This window comes from Protopterus annectens, chromosome 7.part1 (genome assembly GCF_019279795.1).
Source record: "Protopterus annectens isolate FY-2018-M chromosome 7.part1, PAN1.0, whole genome shotgun sequence".
NCBI lineage: Eukaryota > Metazoa > Chordata > Ceratodontiformes > Protopteridae > Protopterus > Protopterus annectens.
The window spans coordinates 382,738,545-382,762,629 of record NC_056740.1 but is presented as its reverse complement, the minus strand read 5'-3'; the positions used below and the strand labels follow the sequence as shown (position 1 = coordinate 382,762,629).

At 42.8% G+C, this 24,085-nt stretch overlaps 1 protein-coding gene across 1 annotated transcript in view; it reads left to right on the top strand.

The window, feature by feature from the left end:
* LOC122807587 (unconventional myosin-Vc-like) overlaps nucleotides 1-24,085 on the top strand; it is a 1,372,167-nt gene that overhangs the window by 648,744 nt on the left and 699,338 nt on the right. Inside the window, exon 5 of the mRNA XM_044078500.1 lies at nucleotides 19,257-19,413. Coding sequence (XP_043934435.1) covers nucleotides 19,257-19,413 — 157 coding nt within the window. The remainder of the gene's footprint in view (nucleotides 1-19,256; nucleotides 19,414-24,085) is intronic.

Below are 24,085 nucleotides of genomic sequence, written 5' to 3'. Positions count from 1 at the left end.
TTCAGCTCATTACAACACAGAACCCTCCCCTTGTCTCTCATCCTGAGCTAAAGCAGTATCTCAGAGGGGCCAAAAACTTGAGACCACCCAGGAGAGCTCCAACCCCTGCCTGGGACCTTAACTTTGTACTGGAGAAACTCACTTTACCTCTTTTCGAGCCAGCTGCTACTGCAGACTTAAAATTTCTTTCCTGGAAAATAGCCTTCCTTTTAACAATCACTTCAGCTAGAAGGATATCTGAATTACAGGCCCTTATAGCAGTGGAGCCTTTCATCATCTTTCATGCGGACAGGGTGTCACTTAGGACCAACCCATCCTTCATGCCCAAGGTGGTATCCAGTGTGGCTCTTAATCAGTCCATTCATTTGCCAACTTTCTTTCCCAATCCACAGAACAAGGGGGAGCGGATTCTGCATTCATTGGATGTACACAGACTACTTAGATTCTACTTGGACAGAACTAAATCTTGAAGAAAATTTGAACAACTGCTGGTAGCATTTGCTGCAGGGGCAGAGGGGAAGGCTATTTCAAAACAAACTATTTCTAAATGGATAAGCCATTGTATTCATTTCTGCTATAAGCACCATGGAAAATCTATCCCACAGGGGATCAGATCTCATTCCACCAGGGCTGCATCTACTTCTACAGCCTTTCTCAGAGGTGTTCCTACCAGGGATATTCTAGAAGCTGCTACCTGGAGTTCAGTTCATATTTTCATCAAGCATTATCACTTACCAATTTTCTCTAAATCCAGGGCTGGCTTTGCCACTGCTGTTTTGCAGGGCCTTATAGCTGGTCTTAATGCTGTATAAATCCATCCTCCCAACCATAGCTTTGGGAATCTACCCAAATGTAATGACTGCAACAGTGTTTCAACACGAAGAACATAGTACAGTTGTGTACACTTACCATTATGTCGATGTTCAAGTGCATTCACTGTTGCAGTCCTGGTTACCCTCCCTCCAGCCCCCTGCTTTTCTCTTACTATACCTCTACTTTCTTTTACTATGCTTAAAAGCCTTTTTGGTGTATTTGCTTTTGTTTGAAGGTATATTTTTGTGTTTTTAATTACTTATATATTTTGCTCCCCATTTGGGGGGCACCTGACATCTGGGGCAAGAAAAACTGATGTAATGGCATTGGCTGCATGTTTTATACCCCTGATGACCTGACATCATGGAAGAAGGGATAGCAGCCGACGCAGGACCCAAGACTTTGTTAATCAGGCCGACTGAGGGCAACCTGCCAGCAGATTACCCAAATGTAATGACTGCAACAGTGAATACACTCGAACATCTACATTTATGGTAACTGTACTTTTCTAGCTTGGTAGGAAATGCAATTTGTTATATTGGAATGGTGGGGTATATGTATTCCCTTCTTTAGAAGGTTTGTGGATGACCTCTTTTTGATATGGTGTGGTACTGAACAAGGTTTGCATGAATTCCTGGAATATTTACATAGTACAACCTCATTTTTTGGAGTTTACTATGAAGTCATCACTGTGTGAGATTGACTTTCTTGATGTAAAAGTGTTTAAGACTCAGGAAAATAAGCTTTCAACTAGTCTGTTTAGAAAGGAATGTTATCATCCTGCTTATGAACATTGGAATAGTGTGCAACCCTCACATATATTTTGAAATGTTGAGGCAAGCCATGAGAGCATCACGACTCCACATCGATGAAATTGATTTTGAGAATAGTATGCGTGTTATACACAGTGATTTTATGAAGAGGGGGTTCAAAACTCTGCTAAGGAATGGTAGAGCTAAGTCTTTCTTGCTCCACCAATACAAGATAATGTTAGGAGTACCAGGGTCAGCAGCACAGTGAGAGTTCCCCTCACTTGTAGTAGTAATACAAATGCACTTAGGAACATCATTTCTAAAAACTGGCATATTTTACTTACAGGTCCCTCTATATCTGAGATAGTTGGGGGTGCCCTACTTTTTATTACAAGAATAATAAGAATTTGAAAAGGCTACTGTGTTACTCAAAAAGACACCAGAATAGGCATTTTGGTTTAGGTGCCCATAGATGCGGAAAGTGTAATTTTGATTTTCTAAGTACTAATGGAACATTTCTTCATCCTAATGTGGGGTGGGAGTCTAATTTTTCTGCTTCAGCTGATTTCAGTACCACCAATGTGGTGTACCTCACTTTTTGTGAGGTATGCTCTTCATTTTGTGTTGGCAAAACAAACCACAAGTTTAAAGAAAGGGTCAGAGACCATCTTTACTGTATACATGAGGGGAACATGGTTAATGCCCTAGCAAAGCATGTTAATACATTTGGAGCTAATCACACTTTTAAATTTATAGCTATAGATGTGGTGGAGACTGACATTAGATGGAGGTGCTCTGCTTTACATGTATGGGTAGTCTATTCCAGAGTATGGGGAGTGTCTGGGTCAGGAACCTATCCCTCCAGCATGTTTTGTTCATTGTGATGACAAGGTTTAGATCCCTGAAGTGCGTGGCTCTGAGGGATTGGGATTTCTGCAAGTGGAGCATGTTCAACAGCTCAGGATTTGACATGGCCTTGTATGTAAAGCAGAGATTGCCTCTGAGTAGACGATATGCCACAGAGTATAGCTGGAGTTTTTTTTAGACGGTCAGCATAGGGCATCTCTTTAGGCATGTGATTCTTTTAGTGAGGCATTTCTGCATCCTTTCCAGCTGTTGCAGATGTCTTGAGAGGCACATACCAAATGGGGCGTTGTACTTTATAATGGGTCTAATGAGGGATGAGTACAGTAGGACAATGACCTCCTTTTTTCTGGATGATATTGGTTCATAGGTTGGTACTAGGCTATCAGCCCTAGGGCCTATGCAAGCCTAGCCATAACAATTCCGTGGATATTTTTTCCCACAATATTTACTTCTCTAGGCCCCTGTCTAGCAGGGCGACTGACATGATCCCCGGGGTGAATTTCCTATCTCCCATCCAATCATCAAGGTTCCTTTTGAAAAGGGCCAATGAGGTGCTCTGCTTGACATGTATGGGCAAGTCTATTCCAGAGTATGGGGAGTCTCTGGGTCAGGAACCTATCCCTCCAGTATGTTTTGTTCATTGTGCCGACAAGGTTTAGATCCCTGGAGTGTGTGGCTCTGAGGGATTGGGATTTCTTTAAGTGGAGCATGTCCAACAGCTCAGGGTTTGACATGGCCTTGTATGTTAAGCAGAGATCGCCTCTGAGTAGACGATATGCCACAGAGTATAGCTGGACTTTTTTTAGATAGTCAGCATATGGCATCTGCTTTAGGCCTGTGATTCTTTTAGTGAGGTATTTCTGTGGCCTTTCCAGCTGTTGCAGATGTCTTGTGAGGTACATACCAAATGGGACATTATACTCTATAATGGGTCAAATGAGGGATGAGTACAGTGAGACAATGACCTCCTTTTTTCTGGATGAAAAGCCCTTAGTGATGGTGTGCCACATAGAAGGATTTCCTGACTGTTGTGGCGATGTGGTTATCGAAAGTGAGACCACTGTCCACCTGTGTCCCTAAGTCTCTCATCACACTTTCGATGTTTAGCATCCTGCCACCTATGTGGTAATTCATGGTTACATGTTTTTTTTCCAAAGGGGATAACTATACATTTCTTGGCATTAAGCTTGAGCCCATGGCTCTGGCACCAGGCATCTGTTTCTGTAAGGCCTTTTTGTAGAATATCCACATCATTTGGGGATTCAATAATGGCTCCCAGTTTGCAGTCATCTGTAAACTTTGTTAGCCAGAGTCCCTTAGTGTTGGCCTGTACTTCAGAGAAGTAGATGCCAAACAAGAGTGGTCCCAGGACTGAACCCTGAGGTACTCCACTTGTCTGGAGCTGGATTTGGAGTCGACTACTTTTACAGTCTGGGTTCTGTCAGTAAGCCAGTTGGCAACCCATCAAGTGACATAGGGATTTATGCCCAGCTTAGTAAGTTTATCTATAATTCCAGAGTGGGGGATGGTGTCAAAGGCCTTGGTGAGGTCCAGATAGGCTGTGTGGACCACCTTACCCTCGTTCACAGCTCTGGAGACTGATTCAAAGAAGTCAATCAGATTCAGATGTGCCACATAGAGGGATTTCCTGACTGTTGTGGTGTTGTGGTTATTGAAGGTGAGACCACTGTCCACTTGTGTCCCTAAGTCTCTCATCACACTTTCGGTGTTTAGTGTACTGCCACCTATGTGGTAATTCATGGGTACATGTTTTTTTTCCCAAAGGGGATAACTGTACATTTCTTGGCACTAAGCATGAGCCCGTGGCTCTGGCACCCAAGCATCTGTTTCTATAAGGCCCTTTTGTAGAATATCCACATCATTTGGAGATTCAGTAATGACTCCCAGTTTGCAGTCATCTGCGAACTTTGTTAGCCAGAGTCCCTTAGTGTTGGCCTGTACTTCAGAGAAGTAGATGCCAAACGAGAGCGGTCCCAGGATTGAACCCTGAGGTACTCCACTTGTCACTTGTCTGGAGCTGGATTTGGAGTCGGCTACTTTTATAGTCTCGGTTCTGTCAGTAAGCCAGTTGGCAACACATCGAGTGACGTAGTAAGTTTATCTATGATTCCAGAGTGGGGGATGGTGTCGAAGGCCTTGGTGAGGTCCAGATAGGTGGTGTGGACCGCCTTACCCTTGTCCACAGCTCAGGAGACTAATTCAAAGAAGTCAATCAGGTTCAGAAAATAAGAACGTCCCTTCACGAACCCAAACTGGGTGGGGTCCAGTGTTTGAAGGTTGCCCATGTCTTTGTTTATAAGTTCCATGATAATGCGGTCCATGCCCTTGCAGATCAGGCCCATCAGACTGATGGGACAGCAGATGTTCTTAATGTTTCACTGTTGCAGTCATCACACTTGGGTTATCTGCCTGCAGGTAGCCCTCAGTTGGCCCAAATACCAGAATCTTGGGATTTCTGTGTGGGATGCTGTCGCCTCTTCCATGACGTCAGGGGTATAAAACATGCAGCCGACACCATTACATCAGCTTTTCTTGCCATGCAGGAGCCCAAAGCAGAAGCAGTTCACAAGTGCCAGTCGGCTGCTACCTGAAATTTTCATTGTTTGAGTTTCAGACCTGAAGTCATCTAAAACTAAGTACCCTGTAGGGGATCTTTTTTTCTTGCCCTATCCGATGTCAGAAAAAGTTAACAATTGTCTTGCCTGTGGAAAGCAAATGCCTCACAGAGATTTTCACTCTTACTGCATCACCTGTTTAGGCCCAGACCATGACGTTCCTCATTGTAGGTTTTGTGTCCTGTTTAATGCCCAAACTATTCGCCGTTGGGCTATCTTTGTCACTAAATTCTTTTGCTCTCCGTATTCCGAAATGGCTTCGACAAGCCGTCCGACTACGATCTCCCAAAAAAAGTAAGGATAAAGACATAGACAGACCGTATAGGCCGGTACTCAGTGAGGTGCCTTCGCAGCCCCTCATACCCACTTCTGCAGATTTGCAGGCCTCTGCTGAGACCCATTCGGAGTCCGGTATGCTGCGCGATACTTTTTCGACTATGGAACCTGTGGATGTCTCTACCTTGGATGGGTCCAGAGCTGTTGTGCAGGCACCAGCTTCTGAGGGTGCATTCCGACCTTCCGATGTTCGTATTAAATCGAGATCTTGATTTTTTTTACTAAAACTACCAAGTTTCTCAGGGCCAGAGTTCACACTATGACAACTAAAGTGCATGCTCAAGCTCCCATGCCACATAAACAAATGTTTAGAATGGCTGAAGACCTTATAACTTTAATTAGGGAAAGCCAGCCTTCCCTCTCTATAAGCCAAAGGATTGATTTTCCTTCTAATTCTACAGACCGTGAGTCCAATGGCTGTGATCCCTCTGATTACCAGGACATTCCCTTTGTATACCTATGAGGATTCAGATGCAGAGGATTCCATTCCCTCTGCCTCCTCTCCAGAGGACTTTTCTTTTGGTGAAACCTTACATACCTTAAGAGAGCATTTACGCTGGGAATGCCAGGACTACCCACAGTCCAAAAAGAAACTCAGAAGAATTTTTAGACTTGCCTCAGCACAGGCCTCTAGCTATACACCCTGTCTGAATATTGTAGATGATGTCTTCATGGAATCCAGTGTAAGTCCTGATACTTTGCCACCAGCTCCTAGAAAGCCTGACAGGTACTACAGAGTACTTGACTCACACAAATTTATTTTTAAGAATCCCAATGCAGATCCAGAAACCTTTTCCCTGGGACCTAAAGGTATTAAGGCTACTACAGCCAAAAACCCTACCCCTTCAGACAGGGATTCTAGAGCTTTAGACAGATGGGGTAAGAAGGTATATACCTCTGCAACTCTTGCCATAAGGGCTTTAAATTGCCAGTTTCACATGTTGAAGTACCAGCAGCATATTATGGAACTAATTAAACAGAAAATGTTGTTGCTTCTAGATTGTGCAGAGAATAAAGATTCACAAGAGTTAAGGTATTCTGCAAACCAAGTTAGTAAACATACTTTGCAGTGTGGCTTTCATGCCTTCGAAGCATCTTGCAGGGCTGCTGTCACTGGGTCTGTACTGAGAAGGCATGCTTGGCTGAAGGAACAAATCTTGCCAAACCATGTCAAAGCAAAATTACTAGATTACTAGATGCTCCATTAAACCAGGAGCATGTGTTTGGCACAAAAGCAGAAGTTGTTAAAAAAGATGGAGGAAAAATTTAAATCCATGCAAACTGTTAAATATTTCTTACAGGTACAGCCACCTAGATTCAGTAGGCATTGGCCTTCAAAAAACTGGTCCTTTCCAGATCCTCTTGGGTCTTCTCAGTCCAAGCCCAGGGCCAGCAGATCACCAAGACTACAGTCTCAGGGTATGCAGAGATCTAAGTAATGGAGTGCTCCCACCTCAAAAACAGGGAGTGGTAAGCCACCCCCTTATGGAAAAAATTCACAATGACTTATCTGTCATCTTTCTCAGCCATGCCCAGGTACTTGCACGTCTAGGAGGAAAACTCGCTCTGCATACAAAAAAAATGGGATGTCCATTACCCAGGACCAATGGGTCCTAAGCATTGTATCCCAGGGATACAGTTTCTATTTCTGCTCACTGCCAGCCCCAAGCAGGTTGCCAGACCTTCCATCAAACCAGTGGGCAGAGGCTGAAAAGCAAGTACTTTCTCTTCTCATTATCAGGGTTATTCAGCCTCTTCCAGTAGAGCAAAGGGGACAGGGTTTCTATTCCAGACTGTTCCTGGTGCCCAGAAAAGAGAGCTCATGGCACCCTATCCTGGATCCATTCATTCTCAACACCTCCCTGGTGGTCCCAAAATTCAAAATGCTTACACTACTACAGCTGCTTCCTATGCTAGCCAAGAACTCCTGGCTAGTCACCCTAGACATAAAGGAAGCTTATCTGCACATCCCCATAAGGGAATCTTGCAGGAAAAAATCTACATTTTGGGGCAGGCTCTATCAGATGTTCATCGTGCATACAGCTGCAGTAATCACAGATGGGTTTTCTGCCATCAGGCAGGTCAATTCCAAAGTCTAGGTCCGGCATTGGTTGCTGTCGCTTTCTTTCATATAAGACACAGCCGACGCCATATTCTTCAGTCTTTTTGCCCGAAGCAGAAGCAGTTGTGCCGGTCGGCCAGCTCCTGAAATTATGAATAATTGGAAACCAAGTCTTCTTTAAAGCTCCCGTTGAAACTTTTCTCGCCTCAGACCGATGTCAGACAAAGTTAACAATTGTATTTCTTGTGGGAAGCAAATACCACATAAGGATTTCCATTCCCTCTGCATACCTTGTTTAGGCCCAGACCACTACGTACTTTCAATAAGCGCACTATTAAGTGTCGGGCGGAGTTTGGTAAAGCCTTTGATTATAAAATGTCGTCGGATACTCCCGACTACCGTTTTGTCCAAAAAACTCAAGGACAAAGACCGACACGCGAGGTCCGCGGTCTCCACCGACACCACGCCAAAACCGGCTACACGTGGTCTGATTCTCAGCAAGGCGCCTACGCAGCCCCTGACTACCGACGACACTTCTTTGGCGGTGTCCTCTGTAACATACCCAGACTACAACCACGCCACTGTGAGTGTTGAGCCTCCTAATGTGGACAGGTCCACTTCCACCCATGGTGTCTTTAGACCCTCATCTTCCTTCTCCATAAAGGCCTTTACTAAGTCCAAATCAGCCATGCATCCCAAGAGGCCTGTTGCACAGGGCCCATCTCCAGGCCCCATGCCTAAAAAGCAGATGCTAAAAATGGCTGAGGATTTAATTACTCTTATCAGGGGTTCCCAACCCCCTCCAGACAAGAGACCCAGAGTGGAGGAAGCTTCTCCCTCTTCTGACCAGGACTCCATTTTTTCAGAACATTCTGATGAAGAGGAACACTTTTGAAGATTCGGATGCTGAGCAGTCCATTCCTTCTGTATCTCCCCAGAGGATTTCTTTGGGGAAACCTTGCACACCTTGAGGGAACACTTCCATTGGGAAGGCCAAGACTTTTCTGATTCCAAGAAAAGACTTAGGGAATTTCTTTTGTTACCTCAGCACAGACCTCTGGCGATACCTCCTGTCTTGGACATACTTGATGATGTTTACTCGGAGGCTTGCCTAAATCCGGATTCCCTGCCTCCTGCCCCAGTCGAGCCTGATAGGTACTACCGAGTTCCTAACTCTCACCAATTTCTTTACAAAAGCCATAATGCTGACCCTGAAACCATTTCTCAAGGCCCCAAGGGAATGAAGGCCTCTACTGCTAAAAATCCACTACCTTCCGAAAGAGAGTCTAGATCCTTAGAAAGGTGGGGAAAAAAGGTATATACCTCGGCCACCCTAGCCATGAGAGCCTTAAATTGTCAGTTCGATATGCTTAAATATCAGCAGTTTCTGTTATCACAATTAAGAAATAAAATGTCTCAACCTGAACAACCAGATTTGAAGGAGTTGCAGGATATGATGCATAGTGCAGAACAAGTGGGTAAACCACACCTTACAATGTGGCTATGATGCCCTAGAGGCCTCAAGTAGAGCTGCTGTGACAGGATCAGTCATTCGTAGACATGCCTGGCTTAGGGAACAAACCTTGCCTGACCATGTTAAAGCTAAGCTACTAGATGCTCCTTTACAAAAGGATGTACTATTTGGTACTAATGCTGAGGAGATACTACGGAAAATGGAAGAAAAAGCTAAATCTATGCAAACTGTCAAAGCTTTTCTACAGGTTCAACCACCACGTTTTAGCAGAAATTGGCCTTCAAAGAACTGGTCCTTTCCAGCCACGGACAAGCCACAAAGAGGTAGATACAGGCGCACAAGGGGCAGAGGACAACCTCAAGAATCATATAGAGGCAGACAATGGCAAACTCCAGCACCAAGAGGTGGCCAAGACAGTGCACAGCAATACAGGAAACAAACCCAATGACTTCCCCCTTTTCATGCCAAGCAAGTCTCAGCTGACAGCACCCTTGGGAGAAAAGCTGGCATTATTTACAAGAAATTGGCATATTATCACAACAGACAAATGGATCCTGGACATTGTAAACAGAGGTTACAGATTTCATTTTCACACTCTTCCAAAAATGAGAGGCATGCCGAACCTGCCACACAATCAAAGGGCAGAGGCTCAAATACAAATTTCAAAGCTTATGGCCATGAAAGCTATTCAAGAGGTACCTACTCACGAACAAGGTCAAGGTTTTTATTCCAGACCTTTTCTGGTACCAAGGAAAGGAACCGACTGGTGACCCATTTTGGACTTATCCATCCTAAACACATTTCTAAAATTCAAGATGCTCACATTACAGCAGCTTCTTCCCATGCTGGGCAAGGAGTTTTGGCTGGTAACATTGGACCTTAAGGAGGCATACCTGCATGTCCCAATCAGACAAAGCTGCAGAAGATACCTCAGATTTCTTGCAGGTTCAATCCACTATCAATTCTGTGCATTGCCCTTTGGCTTATCTACTGCGCCCAGAGTATTCACGAAATGCCTGGCATCAGTAATTGCCTACTGCAGACTTCAAGGGATACAAATTTACCCTTATTTGGACGACTGCCTGATCCAAGCAGACAACAGGCACATACTTCTGGAACATCTGGCTTATGTAACACGGTTATTGAATTCTGTGGGATACACAGTCAACAAAGAGAAATCCAGGCTAACACCATCTCAGAAAATAACTTTACTGGGTGCCAACTTGGACACAAACACCCAGATGGCCTATCTTACGCCAGAAAAACAAGGGCAACTAACTCATTACTTCAAAATACTAGCAAATTTTACCAGGCTCACTGCAAGGAAAATCCTGCAGGCTCTGGGCTTCATGGCATCTTGCATTCTTCTAATCCCATGTGCAAAGTTGCATATGAGGAAGCTTCAATGATACCTAAAAAAACTATGGTCTCAACACAGCCACAGTTTGGAAACAATAATACCAATAATCCCATGTTTGCAAAAGGAATTTCTATGGTGGGCCCAAGCATGCCAAACAAACACAGGTCTTCCATTCTGCAAGTCTCAAGCAAATCAAGTCATCACAACAGATTCAGGGCAAATGGTCCCAAAAGGAAAAGCACCTTCACATCAATCAAAAAGAAATGCTAGCAGTGATAAATGCAATTACAATTTTCAAGGACCTCTTGCATCCAGGGCAATTATTGATAAGAACAGACAACACCACAGTAATGTGGTACATAAACAAACAAGGTGGAACACATTCATACCCCCTGTGCAGGCTAGCCATGTCACTTTGGAACTTGGCTCTGGAATGGCAAATCGAACTTCAAGCACAGTACTTGCCAGGATTGGAAAACATGCTGGCAGACAATCTAAGCAGAAATATGACAGATCCACACGAATGGAAGTTGCATCCTCAAGTGTTTACAAAGATAATCCAAGTGTAGGGAAGATCAGACATAGATCTCTTCGCCTCCCACAGGAATCATCAATTGAAAAAGTTCTGTTCAAGGACCTTTCATCCAAAGGCCTGGAGAGTGGACGCCCTTTCTTTCAGTTGGGCAGCATGGACAGTTTACGCTTTCCCACCTTTGCCTCTTCTGCCCAAGGTGCTCTTGAAAGCAAGAGCAGACAGACCGAAGATGATACTGATTGCTCCAGACTGGCCAAGACAACACTGGTACCCACTCCTGAGGAGCCTAACACATACTCCTCCCTGGACCCTACCTCTAATGCCTCTTCTACTGACTCAGCACAGCTACAAAACTCTTCACAGTCAGCTGAAAACACTCAATCTGGCTGCATGGAAAATTTCTTAACACCACAACAGACCCTACTCTCCAAAGAGGTGCAGGATGTCATTTTGGAGGCCAGAAGGCCATCTACTAGAAGGGCTTACTCCGCAAAATGGAAACGGTTTTGCGCTTGGAATGAGAAAAAAGGCCAGGATCCTAGAAAACTGAATTTGCCTCAGATATTACAGTATCTAGCCAAGCTGTTGAACAGTGGACTTTCATTTTCCTCCATCAAAATTCATGCCTCAGCCATTTCTGCAGAATACAACACTGATCCACCCTTATTCTCTCACCCACTTTTAAGACAGTTCCTCAGAGGAGCTAAGAATATAAGACCTCCAAGGAAACCACCAATACCAGCCTGGGATCTTAACTACATTCTAGAAAAATTAACATTACCTCCCTTTGAACCAGCTGCCTCAACAGATTTGCAATATTTGTCCTGGAAAACAGCTTTCCTTCTGGCCATTACCTCAGCTCGTAGGGTTTCGGAACTACAAGCCCTCATGGCTGTGCAGCCCTTTCTCATCTTCCATCAGGACAGGGTTTCTCATTTATGCCTAAGGTAGTATCCAGAGTAGCTTTAAATCAGGCCATACACTTACCTACCTTTTACCCCAATCCTCAAAATAAAGGGGAAAGGCTGCTACATTCCTTAGACATCCATAGACAGCTACGTTACTATTTGGACAGAACACAGCCCTTCAGGAAATCAGGACAACTTTTTGTGTCCTATGCTGTAGGAGCTCAAGGGAAGCCAATTTCCAAACAGACAGTTTCAAAATGGATAGGCCATTGCATATGGTTTTGTTACTTCTTTCATGGCAAACCTGCTCCGACAGGCATCAGATCCCACTCCACAAGGGCCACAGCTACGTCTACAGCCTTCCTCAAAGGAGTCCCTACCAAAGATATTTTGGAGGCAGCCACTTGGAGTTCTGTGCATACCTTCACAAAACACTACCACCTGCCTTTATACTCCAAAACTAGAGCAGACTTTGCCACTGCTGTGTTGCAGGGCATTCTGGCTGCTCCCAGTTCCACCTAGTGCCTACCACCCTGTGCGTAGCTTTGGGATTCTACCCATCTGTGATTACTGCAGCTGTATGCACGATGAACATAGTACAGTTTTGTACCTACCATAAATGTAGATGTTTGAGTGCTAATACAGCTGCACCTCCCTCCTTCCCCTCTTGGTAAAGGCCTAGTGGCTAACACCTCCTCATACAACCTGATTGGGTTATCCTTCTATGGTGTATTTGCTTGCAACTACTGATTTTTGATTATATTGCATTGCTTGACTATATATATATATATATATATATATATATATATATATATATATATATATATATATATATAATTTGGGTCTCCTTTAGATTACCGAACCGACACGCAGAAGACCCAGGTAAGTTGACATTTGCAGACAGCTGAAAGACCGACAAGGGTAGCGATAGTGACGGATTTAGGAGTGGTCAGGTAAGTGTGCGATATTGTGGGATTTTGGGTTAGGGTGTGGGAAAGGTGAGTGTGCGGCAGTGTCGGAGTTAGGGTTCGGGTAAGGTAAGTGTGTGATAGTGACGGACTGTAGTTTAGGGTCGGGTTAAGTGAGTTAGGTTTAGAGTGCGGGTAGGGTGAGTGTGCGATAGTGACGGGCTTTATGTTTTAGGGTGGGTTAAGTGAGTTAGGGTTAGGGTGCAGGTAGGTTAAGTGTGCGTTAGTGACAGTCTTTAGGTGTAGGGGTGGGTTAAGTGAGTTAGGGTTAGGTTGCGGGTAGGGTAACTGTGCGGTAGTGTCGGACCTTAGGGTTTGGGTTAAGGTTAGTGGATATGTCATTGTGTGTCGTGTAGTTTACGATGTTCATGTCGGTGTAATGGTGTTCGGTTTTGCGAGTTGTCGGTGTTGTGTTTTTTGGTTATTTGGGGTCAGTGTTTTGTGTGTCGGTGAATTGTCGGTTCGGTAATGTAAAGTAGACCCATATAATTTATGTATTGCCTTCCTTCTGGGGGCACCTGACATCTGGAGCAAGAAAGACTGAAGAATATGGCGTCGGCTGTGTCTTATATACCCCTGTCACACTGACGTCAGGAAAGACCTACACTTTGGAATTGGGCCGAGGACCCAGAAAACCCATCTGTGATTACTGCAGCTGTATTAGCACTCGAACATCTACATTTATGGTAGGTACAAAACTGTACTTTCTCTGCACTTCCCTTTGGCTTATCTACTGCACCCAGGGTATTCACAAAGTGCCTGCCTCCAACCATTGCATACTGCAGGCAGAGAAATATTCAAATTTGCGTATACTTGGACGATTGCCTGATTCAGGCAGACAGTCAAGAATTGCTACTTCAGCACCTGGCATTTGTTAAGAAACTTCTAACTTCTCTGGGGTACACCATCAACGAAAATAAATCACATCTGGTGCCCAGCCAACAGATTGTATTCCTGGGAGCAAGCTTGAACACATCTTCCCAGATGGCATTCCTCAATCCAGAAAAGCAGGTTCATTTGACAAACTACTTCAAACTAACAGCCACCCAAGACCCAGCTATCTGCAAAGAAAAATACTGCAACCTCTAGGGTTCATGGCCTCATGCATTCTACTAATTCCATATGCAAGACTGCATATGAGGAAACTTCAATGGTACTTAAAAAGTCTCTGGTGTCAACACTCTCAGGACTTGGAAACACTGATTCCTGTCATTCCATCTCTAAGGGCAGAGTTCCTTTGGTGGGCAGAGGCTTCCTTTCACTCAACCCCTCGCTGCCCAAAACCTGACAACAGGCGCGTCAGTCTGTGCATGGTGGGCTCACATGGTAGACAAATGCATTCAAGCCAAATGGAGCCCAGGACAAACTCATCTGCACATCAATCAAAAAGAAATGTTAGTTGTACAGAATGCTCTGACAGCCTTCAAATACCATGTCCTTCCAGGACAACTCTTGATAAAGACAAACAACACCACAGTTATGTGGTATATAAACAAGCAAGAGGGAACTCATTCCTACCCACTCTGCAGGTTAGCCATGACCTTGTGGAACACAGCCTTGAGCAACCAAGTGCACCTGCAAGCTCAATTCCTGCCAGGCAAACAAATTCACTGGCAGACTTAAGCAAAAATGTACTGGACCCACACAAGTGGAAACTGGAACCCAACTCATTCAAACTTCTAATCAACAGGTGGAGACCATCAGAGCTGGACCTCTTTGCCTCCCCAAAACCATCAATTGAGCAAATTTTGCACCAGAAATCCACACAGCATGGCGAGTGGATGCCCTATCCTTTACATGGGAAGACCTCTCAATTTATGCCTTTCCCCTCCTGCCCCTCCTCTCAAAAGTACTACTCAAGATCAAGCAGGACAGACCAAGGACAATCTTTATTGCACCAAACTGGCCACACCAGCACTGGTACCCACTTCTATGCAGTCTGACAGCAGTGCTACCCTGGCACCTACATCAGATCCCCTCCCTGCTGTCCCAGCAGGAGGGACAGATTTTGCATCCTCAACTGCAAACTATGAACCTTGCAGCCTGATTTATTCCCTGAACACACCACCAGCAACCCTCAGCAAACTGGTGCTGGATGTAATCCTTGAGGCCAGAAGGTCTAGTACTAGGAAATCCTATTCAGAAAAATGGAAAAGATATTGTTCTTGAAGCCAGTCTCTATGAAAGGACTGCTGTGTCCTCCTTACCTCTAATTCTAGATTACCTAGCAGAGCTGCTCCACAAAGGCCCTTCCTTCTCATCAATTAAGATTCAGGCCTTGTCCTTCTCAGCTCTTTACAATACGGAGCCACCTCTCTTTTCTCACCCTCTGATTCAATAGTTCCTAAGAGGAGCTAACTATTTAAGGAGAGCTCCCACCCCTGCCTGGGACCTTAACTTTGTACTAGAGAAGCTCACGCTCACGTTAAAATTCCTCTCTTGGAAAACAGCCTTACTTCCAACCATCACATCAGCAGGAAGTGTGTCTGAGCTACAGGCACTAATGGCTGTGGAACCCTTCCTCATTTTCCAGGCTGACAGGGTCTTCATCAGGACTAACCCATCATTTATGCCCAAGGTGGTAGTCAGTGGGGGTTTAAACCAATCCATCCATTTACCAACCTTTTTTCCTAATCCTCAGAATAAAGGGGAGAGGATCCTGCAATCCTTGGACGTGCACAGACAGCTCAAGTTCTACCTTGACAGGACTAAGCCTTTCAGAAAATCTGACCAGCTGCTAGTCAGCTTTGCTACAGGGGCAGAGGGCAAGGCCATTTCAAAGCAAACCATTTGCAAATGGATAACACTCTGAATTCATTTCTGCTACAAACACCATGGAAAACCTACCCAACAAGGGATCAGAACTCATTCCACTAGGGCTACCTCAACTTCTACAGCATTTCTTAGGGGAGCCCCTATCAGGGACATCCTGGAAGCTGCAACCTGGAGTTCTGTACACACCTTCACCAAGTATTACCACTTACTGGACTTTTCTAAATCCAGAGCTGGATTTGACTCAGCAGTCTTATAAGGCCTTCTAGCCAGCCCTAATTCCTCTTGACTGCCTTCACCCTTACTCATCTTTGGGAATCAGCCTAAGTGTGATGACTGCAACAGTGAAACACAAAGAACATAGTACAGTTGTGTACACTTACCATAAATGTAGATGTTCGAGTGTATTCACTGTTGCAGTCCTGGTTACCCTCCCTCCAGCCCCCTGACTTTTCTAGACTTTCTACCCATCCTCTTTTTGGCCATATCTTATGGCCATGGTATTTACTTTTTACTGGAGGTGTTCTACACCAACACCGTGTAATTGCTTCCTGTTTTGGGGGCTCCTGACATCTGGGGCAAGAAAAACTGATGTAATGGCTTCAGCTGCATGTTTTATACCCCTGACGTCATGGAAGAGGTGACAGCATCTGATGCAGAAATCCCAAGACTCTGGTATTCGGGCCGACTGAGGGCTACCTGCAGGCAGATAATCCAAGTGTGATGACTGCAGCAGTGAATACATTCGAACATCTGCATTTATGGTAAGTGTACACAACTGTACTTTCCTGGGATCCAAGGTAGAGCCCCCCTTGTGGAATGGGATTAACTGTAGCTGTGCGCCACTTAGTGGGCACGAAGCCTGAGGTGAGGTTATGATTAAACATGACACTTAGGTGAGGTGCCAGTTCATTTTGTAGTTAATGTAGTTCACAGCCCGGGATATCATCTGGTCCCATGGATGCTGTATTTTTAGCTTTGGAGAGTGTGGTTTCTACCTGTGTGGCAGTGATTACTGGAGTTTGGCAATCTTTTGGTATTGAGATGGGCCCTTTAAGAGGTGAGAGGATGGTGAATTTACCACTAAATTAATCTGCCAGGATATTGGCAATATCCTTGGGATCAGTATATTTAATCCCGTTCTGTTGTAGCTCAGAGCAGATCTGAGCATTGCCATTTAGATTCTTGACTTAACTATAGAATGCCTTGTGGTTGTCTTTGGAATCTTTGGCAATTTTATTTTCGTAACTAGCTTTGGAAGATTTTATGAGGGATCTCAGATTCTTACTGAGGCTGATAAGGAAGTTTTTTGCATCCTGGGATATTCCTCTTTTTTGCAACAGTTTTTTCCTTCTGTTGTATAGTTTGTTTATGGCAGGGGACCACCAGATTGGCTTCCTTTTTTTGGAGGAGAGCATCTTGGTTCTATTTGGGATGGCACAATTCATGCACAAGTGGATGTGCTTATACAGTGCCTTAGTGTAGGATTCAGCAGTCAAACTTTCAGCTCCCGTCTGCATGGGTGTCATGAAGTTTGTCACTTCTGACTTGAGTAGCATGAAGTTGGCTTTGGAGACGTTTTTTACGGAGGTTTCTTTACTGGAGGATGGAGGTGGGATGTGGATGTCAAGGGCGATTTTCTTATGGTCAGACCTGACCAATGAGGGAGTGACCACTGGTGTGGAGGATGTATCTCCCATGTTGGTAATGACCAGGTCTAGGACATTGGAGCCCCTGGTGGGATAATGGATTAGTTGATCGAGGGCACTGGAATTTATGAATTCCAAGAACCGTTGGGAAAAAGTGTTGGTACCCGAGTAGTTTTCTCAGTTAATGCCGGGGTAGTTGAAATCACCTAGTATTAGGGTGTTTGGCTGTATCTTAATATTTTCCAGTATGTTTAGAAAGGTGTAGTGAGAACCTTGGGGCATGGTGGAGGATCTGTAGCACTCTAAAACTTGGATTGCAGTCTAACCTAGTGTTAGTTGCACCTGGAGAATTTCAGATGCATTGTGTTGGGCAACTAGCCTGGAAATGTGAATATCCTTGGTGAATATGGACACTCATCTACCTTTAGTGTTTTGGTCTTGGTTTGGTGGCTGAAATGTGTGGAAGAGTTATAGCCTGGTATTGCAGGTGTGTTCTCTGGGGCCTTGAACCAGGTCTCAGTTACTGCACAGACATCGATGTTCTCCATTTTTAGGAGTGCCTCTCGAGAGAGTGGCAGTGATTAATAGAGAAATATAATTGTTGTCCTAGATGTACATGTTTTAAGCAAATATTTTAACTCCTACAGCACAGTAATTCATTACACATCTAGTTGATACTGGTTTGTTAAGTGTTTGTAGTTAGTGATACCAGGAAAGTGAAGAATTACACACAAGTGGTGAAGACAAAACATGTGCTGTATTTTTCTAGACTCAGTCTGGAGACTAAGACAAGGTTTTACAGACAGTAATTCTTTGTGAAGTGACCAACTGATTCAGCAACACAAAATGTGCCCGTGGCAATTAATAATTTGCATAAATGTCAAAAACCTGTACTAAGATAAAGCAATACCTCTGGTGGCCTTTGAAGCATTTATCTGTTTAGCAAAATAAATGGGTGGGAGGGTGGAGTAATGGTTAAGGTGCTTACCTTAGAAACATAAGGTGCAGGGTTTGATTCTCCCAGGAGGTAATTGGCTAGGCTTAAAATTGTCCATGAGGGCAGTTAGCCTAGTAATAATCTATGAATCTGTGAACCCACAGCCTAGGTACAGTTACCAGTAACAGTTAGAACTCCTGGAGGTCTTTATTTCTGTAACCACCTTGTATTTCAAATATTTTCTTTTTCACATTAGTTATAAAGTTAAAACAACTGATAATCTTTTGTTAAGGCCTTCCAGAAGCTTACTGCATTCCGAATGATATTACAATCGGTGGGTACGCTGAGTAGGAGACCCCCCCCACCTCACAGCTGAAGTAATATAATCAGCTGTAAAAATCATTGAAAATTAGGAAAAATTAGTTTGGAGTGATCTCTGCTTGAGGGCTCTCCTTTCAGTGAAACATATTTTATTTTATGAGATTTAGCACTGGTGCTGCTGTCTATCTCTATAGTGGTGGAATTGGTGAACTGCCCTGCCCCAAGTCGATCTGCAGAGAGTGATTTGGCTGCACTGGATTCATCCATATGCATGTCTGATTGCTTAAGAATGTTCTTTTGAAAACTTAGTGGCTGTTAAGCATTGGTTCTTATCTAATTGCATTTCTCTTTCTAATGCGAAACTGCTTTAAACATTGTTGCAGACACCTCTGTGTCCACCATAAACGGTTTCTCACTTGTCTAGTTCATTTTAGGCACTTTCCAGTTGTTTGCAGGTGATGCATGCAACCTGACACGAGTGATGTGCTGTGTTTTACTTTTCCAGGTCAGTTCTAAAAATAGACACTTTGATTTTGGTACACTTACCTGGAAACAAAAATAAGTGAGCGAGTTAGATTGCCCCAAAGGCCATAAAGTTTATGGATCTCCAAGAAAAAATGTGGTTTACTGCAGTTTTCAGTCCTGTGCATTTTTCGTGTTGTGGATAAAGGCACAAATAATGAGTGCTGCTCTTTTCCTGCTACTCTGATATTCAGGAACCCTCTTTTGCTTAGTATTCTCTGTTTTCATTGTTGTGACACTCAGTCCCTGAACCTGTTGCACAAAACTGATTAAATCTGCAGTTCTCCCTTGGTTTTGTCAGGTGTAATAGCTCAAATATAACTTCCATTCTTTTTGCATTTCAGGAACAATAAGAATCAGTCCATCATAGTGAGTGGTGAGTCAGGTGCTGGGAAGACTGTCTCTGCCAGATATGCAATGAGATATTTTGCAACTGTCAGTAAGTCTAGCAACAAAGCAAACGTGGAAGAGAAGGTGTTGGCTTCAAATCCAATTACTGAGGTAAGCCAAGAACTTTTTTGGCCTTGTGGAGATTTGAATAAACTTCATTTTTAACACATTCATTGAATTATCACTTAAGACATAGGCAAACATACTACATTATAACAATGTGCAGTTACAAACAGTGTACATCCCATACATTCTTTTATATAGTTATCGTTAATCTGAGATTATACGATTCCTCAATTCTTGCCTTCCCTTAAACCTGAATCCTCCTCCTCCAAAACATTATTCTGTATGTATTGTTCCCATAATTTCCATTTTTTTCTATGTAATTTTAGGCTACAGTTTTCTAAAAATCCCACCTCCAGTTCTTTAATCTCTGTTACAATATTCACTACTTAAATACAGTTGGTATAGACTTTGATTTCCATTTTTTAGTAATTGCTTTTTTGGCAGTTACCAAAGTGAAACTTAACAAGGTGTTAGTATCTATAGCCAATTCAGATCCTGTATCATATCCTTAGTATCACCCATTTGCTCACCCAGTATTTCTGACAGAGTACTCTGTAGGGAATTTGAAAAATCTGCCAGTTTATTACACTCCCAAACATATGTTTCTCAGTTAATATTTCTTCCCAGTCACACCTCCAGCATTTGCCATCTACCTGAGCAAAAATTCTTTGGAGTCTGCTTTGAGCATCAAAATGCCTATGTAAACACTTGCAAGCAAAAATCACAAATCTTCTACATTTTGTTGCATATTCTGGAAGCCATGCATATGTCCTCCCATGTCTCCTTGTGAATTTGTGTCTGATCCTACTTCCCAATCTTTTCTAAATTCCTCTGATTGATTCCTATAGTAATTGTGCAGTATTTTACATACCTACTAATTATCCCTTTTTTGACAGCAGCTTCTGTTCTAGATTCAGCTAAAATGGCAGCCTTGCCCTTTTCCCCCCAGATAAAATCCTTCACCTCTTTATTACTGCCCACAACTTCCCCTCTAGTTGACAAAAATATTCCTGACCTGTGTATTCCTTTTTTTAACAACAGTTTCTGTTCTAGATTTAGCTAAAAACTTTACCAGAGCAGGTCTTCACTTAGGATTCCCAAATTTGCTTCTCTTTGCCTATATTCTGATGTCAATCCCTGATTAGGAAGGTCAATCCCTGATTAGGAAGGCAGTCTCTAACTTGCAGTCCAAATGTCTTCTTAGCCACTTTCCATTCCATTACCTTTTCCTCTCTAGTTATTTGCTACCAATACCTTGGTTCATTTGCCAGTTTTCTCCAGTAAATTCCAGCCCCCTCTTGCCTATTCTCTGTACCCCTAATTACAGTAATTGGCAGAATCTCCTTTCTCCATTCTCGTGTTGGCTTGGGTCTTAGAGAATACTTTCTGCTACTTCATGAATATATATATATTTTTAATTTCTCCAAGTATTTTGGGTTTCTAATACCATGGTGGGAATGGACCCCATTCCTAAGTCAAAGTACGATTAAAGTCCATGAAAATAGCATTGTTTCAATCTTTGATGTCATCCAGAAATGCTCTTCCCAGTACCCACAATGTGCCCAGTAATGACTACTCCTGCAAGTCATATGGAGTTACATATATTGATAACATATCTAAATAAGATTTTAGATTCTTTTTTATAAGACCACTTGCTCCTACTACTATTGGAACTGTCTGGCTAACTTTCTTCCACATTGCTGTCATTTCTGTCTGGAAAGCCTGATATTTTATGACTTTGTGTCTTTCTCTGTATGCAGGACACTGTAGTCACTGGGTGTAGTAATTTCAGTGATCAATGCTACTTTTGTCTTCAATTCATGGACCACTATATCTGGTTTTCTCACATCTGTTTTTTTGAACTGTTGGTAATGGGTGATTCCATGTGATGTAGAATTCATCATTTTCTGTGATGCTTTGTAGCTCATGTTTCCAGTTATTTTAAGCCACTTCTGTATTATAATGTTTGCATGATCCCCAGTGCAACAGTCTTGTCATATTATTATGCCTTTCAGTATACAGTTCTTCTGCTGTTAGTATGTCACAGCCAGCAACAAGGTGTGTGACTGTTTCTAGTTGTGTTTTACAAAACCTACATTTGTCTGTTTTTCGCACATGTTCAATGGACTTTGTAAACCACCGTATATGTTGCCCACTGTCTTGGGCCACCAGTATTAAGCTTTCATCTTTTGGTTTGAATTTGCCTCACCTTAACCATTCTTGCATTTGATCCTGATCAACATGAGGTTCTTCCAGAAGTTTTGCGTACTTGCAACTGTATTTATGCATTTTCCACATTTCCTTCTTTCTCATTTGACCCTTCACCATATTCTTTCTTTTGTTTTTTGGCACATTCAGTTGCTTCCTGATTTTTATCTACTTCTTCTTTGATTTCCATTCCTGCTTAAAGCCAATATGCTTCTGCTAGCCTAAGCAGGGAAGTCATCTTAAATTTATTCTTCTCATGTTTCAAAACTTTCACTATGTTTGGGTCTTGGGAGGTCAGCAGATATGTGTGCAGAGGTCTACTTTCGTTCATCGAAAGCACACACTATCGAATCTGAAAACTTTGACTCCTTTTAAGTGAAAGTGCTGTTTAACTAAACCACACTTTCGCAAACTGCATGTCACCGAATACCAAATCATCAACCATATACACCAAAAACAAAGTTTTGCAGGGGGGCAAGCCCCCCATGCACACTGCATGTGAAGTACTTTGCCCCCCACCCCCACTAATTATATATACACTAACTCTGAGATCGTGCTACAATGGGGAAAAGGGTGCATTTCCTTATCCTCACTGTACCATGATCTATACCATCAAATCCCAACTGCTGTACACTTTCAACTCCCGTTACAAATGTAACTGACAACTTAAAAACACCACACTTGCTGACCAACATGATCCTGGAACTGTCACTCATTCTTCGGTGATGTGCAGTTTGCATTTTCAGATTCGGTACGGTGTACTTTTGATGAATGAAAGTAGACCCATGTGCAGTACCATGATTGCAGATCTATACATGTAATCAATTTCAAGGAGGCCTTTGGAATGGGGAATATATAATCTTGGTATGCACTGATTTTTATAAATCATTTGATGAGCATGAAACATCTTTCTTGTTTTTCTCTTTAATTTATCCAACACCTTTTGAGGCCAGTCAATCACTCCAAAACTGTAAGGTAGGACAGTAAGAGCAAATTGGTTTGTAGCTTGAATTTTGTTCTTAGAAATCAGTGCTGTTTTCAGATTTAATTCAAGTCTTCTAAAATATTCCTTACTACATTTTATTTGCATTTGTTCATGTTTTATTGTTGGCCCTTCATTAATTCCCAAATATTTGTACACTCCCTCTTGCTCAAGTTCTTTTGTCCCAAACTGATCTTTTCTTGGTGTTGCAGTTTTCCTGCTTTAAAAGTTGCATTTGCATATTTATCAAGACCAAATGACATTCTTATATCATCTGAAAAGTTTTGACTACTTGCAGTTGTGCTTTCACTTCCTTATCTGATGAGCATTTAAATCATTGACAAAGAGAAGATGAGAAGTCTGTACACTTTGCTGTTTTCTAGGAACCAAATTATAGCCATGGTCTAATCTGTTAAGTAGACAGCTTAATGGTTTAAGGGCAGAACAGAATAGTGGTGGTGACAGGGAGTCACCCTGAAATATCCCCCTTAGAATTTTTATCCCTAAAATAATAATTTGTCTTTTACCATTGCTTAATTGCAAAGTGGTCTGCCAGTGTTTCATGGTCACTGTAATGTAATCGATTAGTGTAAGATGTATGTTATATATTTTTAAGCATGCTTTTATCCATGAATGGTGGGATACTTTCTAACACTTTTTTGTAGTCAATCCATGCCATACTTAGATTCTTCCCCTTTTTGCAGTTCTCCATTATGACTTTATTTATCAACAAATGATCCTTTGTTCCATGTGAGTTTCTTTTATTACCCTTTTCTTCTATTGGCACAATTGAATTTTCTTCTAAATGACTGTAAACAATGTCGGCTTCAATTCTGGTGTAAAGTTTATATGTCATTGGAAGGCAAGTTATTGGTCTGTAATTTTTAGGATAACGTGCAGGTTCACTCGAGTAGGAGCATTGTTTTTCCTTTTACCCATTTTAGTGTCTGTTTGGGGTATGCATGTAAATAGTTCTTACTCATAGCTAAGTCTTCATGCAAAGATATTATAGGTTCATAGGTGTTTACTAGGTTAAAGACCACAAGGGCCTTTTTAAGCCTAGCCATGCATCCCAAATCTCTGACAAGTTCTGATACCCTTGAAAAGTGTGTAAGCATGGGCCTGGGAGAAGAACCATTTACAGGTTACCTGTGTCCATTAGCAGCATAATTGCCAAACCGTGGATGAATTTCTGGTTTCCCATCCAATTGTCCAAGTTGTACTTGAATTTGGTTAGAGAGGAACTCTGCTTCACATGGATGGGGAGCCTGTTCCATAGATGGGGTAGTCTCTGGTCTGCATAGGACATATTACTTACACCCAGTATTCTTTTAGTGAGAAACCTCTGTGGAAGTTCCATTTGAGGGGCATGCCTGGTTAGGTACATACCAAAGGGGGCATTGTACTCAGTGATAGGTATAGGTATTATATTAATACTTTTAGCCGTAAGTTAGGTACTGCATCTGGGCGTGGGGTTTTCCAACTGGAGGCTTTTTTTAACTTTATTTCAGTCTATCTGGTCATTAC